Source organism: Populus euphratica, unplaced genomic scaffold (assembly GCF_000495115.2).
Source record: "Populus euphratica unplaced genomic scaffold, PopEup_1.0 scaffold58.1, whole genome shotgun sequence".
Lineage (NCBI taxonomy): Eukaryota > Viridiplantae > Streptophyta > Magnoliopsida > Malpighiales > Salicaceae > Populus > Populus euphratica.
The window spans coordinates 781,953-792,204 of record NW_011499864.1 but is presented as its reverse complement, the minus strand read 5'-3'; the positions used below and the strand labels follow the sequence as shown (position 1 = coordinate 792,204).

At 33.9% G+C, this 10,252-nt stretch overlaps 1 protein-coding gene across 3 annotated transcripts; it reads right to left on the bottom strand.

Moving 5' to 3' along the window:
* Positions 1–1,392: 1,392 nt before the first annotated feature.
* Positions 1,393–4,287, bottom strand: LOC105125688 (uncharacterized). 3 transcript variants are annotated; one of them, XM_011026250.1, is made up of 5 exons: positions 3,910–4,287; positions 3,765–3,826; positions 3,574–3,678; positions 2,765–2,904; positions 1,393–1,659 (listed from the first exon to the last, which is right to left on the bottom strand). In XM_011026250.1, exons 1-4 carry the CDS (start codon positions 4,130–4,132, stop codon positions 2,776–2,778), a joined length of 519 nt encoding a protein of 172 aa, XP_011024552.1. In that variant the 5' UTR covers positions 4,133–4,287; the 3' UTR covers positions 1,393–1,659; positions 2,765–2,775. The 3 variants fall into 3 exon arrangements, with proteins under 3 accessions (XP_011024552.1, XP_011024554.1, XP_011024551.1); XM_011026252.1 differs by lacking the exon at positions 1,393–1,659 and adding an exon at positions 2,232–2,473; XM_011026249.1 differs by lacking the exon at positions 1,393–1,659 and having other exon boundaries at positions 2,501–2,904; positions 3,910–4,286.
* Positions 4,288–10,252: the final 5,965 nt, after the last annotated feature.

Genomic DNA, 10,252 nt, shown 5'->3' with positions numbered 1-10,252 from the left:
GCAGCGGCTCACCAACAGTTCATACAGGAACATGAACGTTCTGGAAATGACGTCTCTGACAAGATTATATTTCTTTGAGATAAGTTTTACTGAAGAGTGACATTATTAGCATATTCTTTTGTGTTTTAAAAGTTTTTTTAAAAGATAATTTTTAAAAAATAAAAAATTATTTTAACAAACTGTCAAGTAAAAAATATTTTAAGAGAAATCTCAACTATATTTACTAATATACAAACTTATTAATAATTCAGAGAGTTATTATTTTAAAAAAATATTAATTTTTTATATTAATATGTTTAAACAATATAAAAATAATAAAAATATTAATTTAAAAAAAGTAAAAAAGTATTAATTTTTTTAAAAAACACCGCAATTGTTTGTTTTTTCTAAATAATACAATGAGCAGGTTTGTTTTTTTTTTTTTTTTTGTAACGAACTAGTACAACATGAGATTTTATTTTAAAAAATAACACATTTTAATCATTTAAAATTTTAAAATTTTAAAAAGTTAAATTATTAAAAGAGTATTTAAAAGTGTAGGAATGATTTTTTAAAAATATTATTTACTTGAAAATATATCAAAATAATATATATATATATATTAAAAAATATCTAATCCAAAAATAAAAAATAATTTTAAGCAAAAAAAAACTTTTCATAAAACATCAATTGAAATGCAATATTTTTTTTTCATAAAACATCAATTGAAATGCAATTATAAACGCTCCTATATTATTGTTTTTTTATAATAACACAGCCAATTAAACCGTGTTCCTTAATTATTTTTAAACCGTGCTAACTTGCAAATTATTTTTGCTAATTGTGCTATTAAAAAAGATTCCGGAATTATCATCTTCCACAAGGAATCCAAGTATATCACCCCCATCAAGCTCAATCCAGCAAAATCCAGGGACTTTACTTTCACCCATTTCCTTCATTTTAAGCCGCACCTCGGCAATCCCCTCCCAATTCATGTCTTCACAAACATACTGGAGAGAGCCATACAAGATCAAATCTCAATGTTGCCGTGTATTTTACAAGCACTAAGCAAGGCCTTCATGGTCACATCATCTGGTTTAAGAGGTATGTCAAGCATATGCTTCCCAGCCTCGCCTAGAATTCAAGAGCCCCTAACAGCGAAATCGCATTAAGAACACTAACCAAAGACATACAATCTCCCAATTGCATACAACGAAACATCTCCATTGGGTCAATAAAATGTCAACTCTGTGCATTTCAGAGATCATCGTATTCCATGAAACCAGACTTTTTTTAGGCATACTATCAAAGGAATCCCTGGAAGCTATAAGATCCTCCATCCTCGTATACCCATCAATGATCACATTCCATAGAACACCATTACCGTGTACCTTCCTCTTATCTCTCACCAACTTGCTATAATAACCAAATTCAAAGAAATGCTTGAAACACAAAACTTGAGCATCTTTCAAGACCTCCACAAATAATTACATTCTAAAGAGATTACTAAGAACAAACTCATCACTGGCCAATCCTGCTTTCACAATAAACCCATGAAGCTGTTTTCCTTCTTCCACCTGGCCAATTTTGCACAGGCTTTTAACACACAAGGGAGCGTGAATTTATTGGCTTTCACAAGACCATCGGTAAGCATGTGGGAAAAAAAAAATACAGTAATGCCTGTAATGAGTTGACATGACGAAGATGATCATCATCGGTTTCAGCTAAAGCTCTAATGATAGCATTCCAAGAGCAGCAATTGGGCTCACGAATTTGGCTAAAACACTTGCGTGCATATTTGATGTTGTGATGAGAAGAGAGGGAGAGAAATTTTGATTAGCAAACCAAATCAATTTGATTCATAACAACAGTTTAATATGTAGTTCCCGATCAAATAAACTTGAATTTTTCAGTTTAAGTCACGCCTGACTCTTTTTTGGACCTTAATCTTAGTCCAGCATAATTTATAGTGTCCTGTTTCACTCAGATGCAGCATTTATCAACTCATCAAGCAACATGGATTTAACTATGCGGGGATGAGAAGCGGCAGTGCTTGTTGGTGTGCCAAGGAAAGGTGCAGTCTTCATGACTAAGACCATCAATGTGCTCAACGAAAGAACAGTTGAGGAGGGCAGCTTTCTTTGGGAATTATATACCAAGGACTGACCTCCCATCCGTGCACACAGAAGGTAACCAACTCCCTTGCTGTCACAGGTTTTGGGCTTTCATTTATAGTAACATCATTAACCACAGAGGAAAAGGTCCCGCAGAATTTGGAATTGGAAAAAAAGAAAGAAGAGTTTTCATGTGCCATCATGAGTCAAAGAATAAAAGGAACAGCCATGAGGCTCAAAAGAAGATAATTTGGTGGCCGGTAGGAAATGCACAGTGGATTAAGACTCGATAAGGACACGCATATGCCTATTTCCAGGAGAATCAAATACAGTCCATGCCTTTCCAAGTAGGCAGAAAATGACATTAACAGTGTCGCTTTCTGCATAAATATAAGCAAACAGAAGGCTATTATGAATGCAGAAATGTGCATATCTATAGAATTTCTTTTAATTTCAAAAAGCACTTCTTGGGGTACTGGTTTAAGCCAAACCAGAACTTCACCGCTCAGGAATTTTGAAGCCTATCTAGAAAACAAAAGGATTGAATCTACTTTAAACAAAAGAACAATTTCGGTTGCATTTATATATAATATCTCTTCCTATTTTAAACGCATGCCCAATTCTAGAGCGCCATGCTTCATGCATAGAAACTTGATGATTGGATCACTTACTCCTAAAACCTTCACTTGTACTTTTCCATTATTCTTCTTGCTTCTTCTTCAGGGTCCTCTAAAGTGGTACCACCACCTCCTTTTGGCCCTTGGTCCTTGTTCAAGGCAATGAATGTGAAGTATACGAGTCCCATCGTAGCCTGTTATTCAAGAAGAAAGCAATACCTAACAACGTTAAAAACATACTGCTCAAACACGCTTCAGTAAAACCAACCAACCTCCCCCCCCTGGCAGAAACAAACAGTTTGTCCAGATGGTTGTAAGAGTATAAGTGTATAACAGTGAAAATTGAAGAGCACATAAAATTTCATTTCTCAACAAGGCTTTTGATCAACGGATATTTTTTAAGACATGCACATTCTCCGGGACTAGATAATTTTCTGGCACCCGGATCAAAACTGGGCAAAAAAAGCCATCATCTCTCTACAACCCAATCAAATGCATCCACACAGTCACACACATACACATTCATGACTGTCCCTTGACCCATAGATCAGTGGTATCTCACTGATGGCTCGGAGCCAACAACAAGGAACAATGAAGCTTCATAGGGTCTTTATGTCCAGGCCCGCTTCTTCACAGACATGTTTGTTTCACCTAGTCTCTCTCCAAGATAGTGCCCAAATCGTTAGGCCTTTTGTGCAGGTCAGAACTTAATCGACAACGAATTTCGCTACCTTAGGACCATCAAAGTAGATTATTGACATGTCTTCATTCATTATATTTAAACCCCAACATAAGAAATTGCATATGATTTTATATCAATCATCAACACCCAACTTCACAGGAAGCAGAAACAGAGAACATACCAGCGCAAAGAAAACTGTTGACAGGAATGATTTTAGCAAAAACAGCGAAACTGCCAATACAACAACTGTCACCGCAACCCTTGCTATCGGTCTCGGTACTGGGTTCTATAAAAAAACAGAACAGAAAAATACCTTAAATCAGACAAAAAAAAACCCATCCCAAAATCGAAAAACCAGAGAACACGACTTACAGGCACAAGATTGGTTCCTGCCTCGATACCATCCTTCCCAACCTTCCATACTGTCTGAACAACTAATAATTCACAAACCCTCAAATCACAATCAGACCACAATTATCAAGTTACATCTAAATATAAAAAGGGGGAAAATGCTGACCTTTTAAGAAATTAGACTGTGCAGCGAAGACTACAACAGGAGCTGAGCGAGGATTCTTGGTTCTGGGATTCTTGACTCGCAAGTTTGGAAGTAGAGATTGCTTCTTGAGGTTTAAGAAGGAGTTTTCATTTAGGGTTTGGTTTTTATAACGTTTTGGAGAGGTGAGTGGAAAGGGAGAACTTAGATTATTAGTATGAAAAAGAATAAGTGAAGGAGCAGCCATGAATTGCTTATGGTGTTTAGCTACGACTTGTACAGCACTGTACAAAGTTATAGCTGACTGGCTGGCATTGGAAACTCTCTCGCAGCCTCACAAGATTGGAGGCAAGGGTCCACAGGAACTAAATATCAGTTCGGCTCATCCATGAAATTGCAGCATCTGCTAGCTATTTGACCAGCGCGTTGCCGCGGGTCGATTGTTTTTTTTTCAAAAACAATGAATATAAGTTTATGATGAACATAAAATTTTTTCAATGATATTTATATGTATATCTAATTAATTAATTAATTAATTTGATATTTAATTAAAAATAATTAAAATTAAGATATTTAACTTTATTATATGATTATATACTCAATTGTATATAATAATTTTATTTTTTAAAATAAATATTTTATTTAATTAAATGATTATTCATGTTAATAAAAGATAACAAAAAATTATTAACATAAACAACTTAATAAAAACATGAAACTCTACTATAAAACAATTGGTAAAATTTAAAATTAAAAAATTAAAATCAATTTTACATTGAATAATAAAATAAAAAATATTAATTTAAAAAAACTAAAACAGCTTAAATCTTAATATCTGAAACTAACAACTTGTGAATTTTTATACCCAAACTTAATTAAAAAGATCAATTTCAAACTAATTTAAGGTTAATGATGAAACAAAAAAAATCTAAAAAATTTGTCAAATGAAGAAAAAAATAAGGATCATGTTTGATAGGAAAAAAAATAAAAATGATGAAATTAGATATAATAAAAATTAATTTTAAAAATTATCTAAAAAATAAATAACAAAAAAAAATAGGGACCAAACTTGAAAAATAAAAAATAATGGGAGATGAAATGAAAAAAGAATTCTAATTTTATAAATTATTTAAAATAAAATAAATAATAATAAAAAAATAAATATCAAATCCAAAATGATTAAAAACTAAAGGGTTTTCTTAAGATTTTAAATGTGCAAAATGAATGGTCATTGCCCATATATAGTACCTCCTCGTTGAGGCGATGTTAAAACAATTAGAATACTGTTGTTAGAGATGATATTTGACCACCAAACAACCTCATATACATCTCTTAGAAAGTGTGGGAGTTGTTCATGTACAAATGCTTTTATTGTCAGCATCAATAATTTTTTTTCATAATATTTATATATATTAAATCACATAATTTTTTTTAGCCAATCTAATAATTACAAAAAAGCTTGAGTGTAAATAAAAAATAACCATGAATATAAGATTTTGAAAATCCAGGGCATGTAAATCATTTTACTTTTTATTAAGAAAAAAGAGAACAAAAACACTCTTGAACATGAGCTTTAAAAACTTTTCCATATGAGAGCATGCATTTTACTATGCATTATAAAAATAAAAAAGATATAATTATCCCATTTAAATTTTGAAATAACAAATGGATCATTATAAGATTACAAAATTACCTCTCTAATAACATGTTTTCTTGATTTTATTTTTAAAAGGAAAAATAAATATTTCACCTCAAACTTCAAAATAGCCATCCATGTCCTTTATCTTTTCATTTTTCTCTTGTCTATTTCAACATCACCCTTCCCTAACAAAATAATCTAACTTAACCTATAATTTCATTTTATAAAGGCTAAATAAAAAAAAGGGACAAAGAAAAAAATTATAAATAATATATTCACAATGTTTTATAAAGGAATTCAAAGTGTATTTTGCATAGTAAATTCCCCATTGTTTTTAGTATTTTTTACTAGATTGGTGATTCGCATAGTGATATGGGCAAAATTAATTTTGTTTTAACAAGAAAAAAGAGTTCAAGAGATAATAATATTTTTAAAGAAATAAGAGAAATTTGAAATTCAGTTAATCCTGATTAATTTAATAATACAATAAAAAATAAGATAACAATAACAAAAAAATAAATATATAAATAATATTTTCTTGGATAAAGCTAGGCTAACAAGTGGCCCGTGACCTAAACAAGAGATATATTCATATTACAAGTCTATCATGCGTTTTAGATCATGATGTTAGGATAATTTGATAAGAAATAAATTAATGATAAATTAAAAAATTAAAAAATTAAGAGATAAATATAGATTAAAATATTTAATATTACAATACAATTAATTTACCTATTCGTGTTTAATAGATTTATTTATTAACATTAATTTGTAATGTATTCAACACACACATAAAATTTATTAAATATAATAAAAGAATAAAAATACTATGTAAGGTTTCACATATTAAAAATATTATATAAAAATTAATATTTTTAATTTTTAAAAATAAACCTAATCTATATAGAATATATAAAAAAACCATAAATAAATTATAATAACCTTTTTAAAAATTAAATACAACTAATATAATTAAAAACTAATAGCTATTGAAAAAATGTTAAATAAGCCAAAAAAAAACCACAGAGAAGATATATTAATTAAAATATAAACTTCAAAGTTATTTCTAAAAATGCATATAAAAAAATATGAATTTAAAATTTTAAAATTAAAAAAAAAAAAGAAAAAAGAAAAAAAAAAGAATGAGGCCTCACGTTGCTGGCCTGGTAAGCCCAAAAATGGCCCGCTTTTATATCTCCTGAACCTCTTGTTCAGCATCAAGTTTTGAGGATGGTGACGGGCAGCACTGTGAAGAAGGCACATATTTGATTGTTGTATGCAGGCCTCTGAAGATCCCTCTTCTCTGTCTTCAACCGTTTCCTGTAATGTACCATTTGTCGAAAGAATTTTAATCTTCCTTTTACTCTTACGTAGGGCCATTTTGTGTGTCCTGGTTTGAGCTTTCGATATACTTGCAACTTGGTTATGATGTCTGTTCTGATAGAATCCTGGGGAGAACACAGTGAGTAGCTTGAATCTTGAGTCTCAAAAACCATGATCGGGTTGGGAGAAATAGGCTGGTTTGCAATAGCCTTCTCTGTCTCAAAACTCTGTCTGTTGTGTTGTGTATGGTCCCACACCATGTGATGGTCCTTCTTGCATTTCTCACTTTTATCATCGAGTTTGGTCCTTCTTGCATCTGGGATATTTGCATATGCCACACAACCAAAGACTCGAAGATGAGTAACATTTGGTTTGTGACCACTCCATGCTTCTTGTGGAGTGACAGCTTGCAAACTTCTGGTTGGGCAGCGGTTCAACAAATATACTGCACATGATACAGCTTCAGCCCAGTATTGCTTGGGCAGCTTCTTTGCTTTGAGTAGACTTCTTGCCATATCAAGAATTGTTCGATTCTTCCTCTCAGCTACACCATTCAGCTGTGGTGTATAAGCTGGTGTTGTCTGATGTCTGATGCCTTGTTGTGTACAAAAAAGGCTTCAAAGTCATTTGCTGTATATTCTCCACCTTGATCAGATCTCACGGTTCTGATCTTATAGCCACTTTGCTTCTCAACAATTGCTTTAAAATCTTTAAAACAATTGAACACTTCTGACTTCCTCTTCAAAAAATATACTCATGTCTTTCTGCTAAAATCATCAATAAAAGTGAGGAAGTACCTATTTTGTCCAGTCGACATAGGCTTTATAGGACCACACACATCTGTGTGTAGTAACTCTAGTGGCTTGTTTGCTTTCCAGTTGATTTCTTTGGCAAAACTGGATCTGTGATGTTTGCTGAGGACACAACTCTCACAGACTTCTTCTGGATGATCAATGTGGGACATACCTTTGACCATCTTCTTGCTTGCTAGCATCTTCAGACTTGTGAAATTTAGATGTCCAAGCCTCAGATGCCAAAGCCATTCTTCACTATTGATGATGGTACTCAAACACTTTGCTGCATCATATTGGATGTTTAAAGGAAACATCCTATTCTTGGACATTTCCACATAGACAATTAATCTCCCATTGTAGTCTGTAATTGTCAGATGACAATTCTTCATGTAAAGTGTATAACCTTTCTCCAGAAGTTGACCTATACTCACCAAGTTCTGCTTTATATCTGGGACATAATAGACATCGGCGATGTAGCTTTGATCTCCATTCTTTAACTTGATTGGGATGTTGTCTTTACCTTTGAATGGAACTTTTGAGGTATCTCCAAAGGTGAAAAAACCTTGTATGGTCTCATCTAGATCACCAATAAATCTTGTTGGCCACACATATGATTGCTGGCTCCAGAATCAAGATACCAAATATTCTCTTGATTCTTGTCAAGTCCTTGTTGGACAAATAATGCAGCTGCTCCTCTTTTGTTGGCATTCTCTTCTGCAAAATTGACTTGCTCACGTATCTCCAGTGGAGCTTTCTTTTGACATTCAGTGCTATAGTGGCCAAATTGATTGCAATTATAACACTGAATATTCCTCTTATCACGGTTATTGTAACTGCCTCTTCTTCCTCTAGGAGTGAATGCTTGTTGTCCTCAACCTCCTCTGGTGGTGTTTCTACCACCTCTTCCTCTAAAACCTGTATTCCAAGAACCTCTGCCTTGAAATCGTTGAAATCCTCCTCGTGTTTGTTGACTTCTTCCTCGAGTGGTGTATTCACTTGTTAAAGTCTCCCCTTGCTCATATCTGTCTTTGAGAGACAACTTTGCTTGTAAGGCATGCTCAATTGCCTTATCTCTATTTCTTTTTACAATCTTCTGCTCATGAGCTTGCAAAGAACTCATAAGTTCATCCACTGTTAACTTGTCCACTTCTTTGGACTCTTCAATAGTGACAACAACAAAATCAAATTTGGGATATAGGGATCTCAAAATTTTCTCAGTAATTCGAGCATCTAAAAGGGCTTCTCCATTTCTTCTTATCTGATTGACTATCACCATAATTCTTGTGTGATAATCAGAAATGAATTCTGAGGACTTCATTTGTAGCAATTCAAATTCATCTCGTAAAGATTGGAGACGAATCTTCTTTATTCTGTCAGCACCTTTGTATTTTTGTTGGAGAGCCTCCCATATTTCTTTTGATGTTTCTGCGGAAGCAATGATTTCAAATATCGCTTCATCAAGACCTTGATAAATGATGGTCTTTGCTTTGTTGTCTTTCTTTCTATTGGCTTTGAGGACTTGCTTCTGTACCTCTGGTAGAGCATCTTCTGATTCTTTGGACTCTGGTTCATCATAACCATATTGCACAATGTCTATACACTCTTGTGAACCAAGGAATGCCTTCAATCTGATGCACTAACTATCATAGTTGTCTTTGGTTAGCTTCAGGATGAGTGTTTGTGCATTTTCTATAGTCATTTTGCTCTTTAAATGACTATATCACCTTTTTGGGAGTTGAATTTGGCAAAACCAACACCTTAGATGGATCCGGAATGGTCCAAATAGTAAGGAACTGGTCTGACTTTGTAGAAAACGGGTCAAAAATAGGGTGAACCGGTCCAAAAACCAATTCGGGTGGTTTGCTGGGTTGAACCGGGAATATTCCAAGGAATATTCTTTTTTACTTTGACTTTAGAATATGGCTCGGAGCTTGGCTTGGCTTCGGAATATGGCTTGGAGCTCGGCTTGGCTTCGGAATATGGCTCGCGGCTCGGCTTTAGGCTTGGCTCGGCGCGGCTCAAATATGGCGCGCGGGTGGCTCACTCGTCTTCTTCCTCGGGGCGCGTGGGCTACAGTGCTGAAATTTCAGACGGAGAGTGTGGTCCACCCCGTGCTCCGATTGATCTGATTTTTGCACCGTTGAGTTCGTATTGATGAGCTCTACACTTTGGAATGATCAAAACTTATTTTTGACAACTTTAAAAATTCGGATATTTCCCAAAAATACCTCTGTTTTCTGACGAACGCGGCTCTGATACCAATTGTTGGTGGGAGAAACCACTTGTGGTGGCTTTGAAACACTCGGAGGGGATAAAACACACTCTTTTATTTCAAGAACAAAGCTTACAATAACATAAACAAAAGCTTACAACAACCCCTCTCTCTTTCTCTCTTTCTCTCTAGTGTTTCTCTCAATCTCTCCACACTTAATTGCATAAGTTTAACTGCCTATTTATACACGAAATCAAAACAAGAAAATTCAACCTTCAAGTGTGAAGGCGGTTGTGGCCGACGGTGTGAAAGCGGCTGGCGGCCGGTGGCTGGTCGGTTGGTGGCTGGGCGGTGACAGCTGGTGGCTACCTTCCTTGACCTTCTGGATTGAGTTTACTT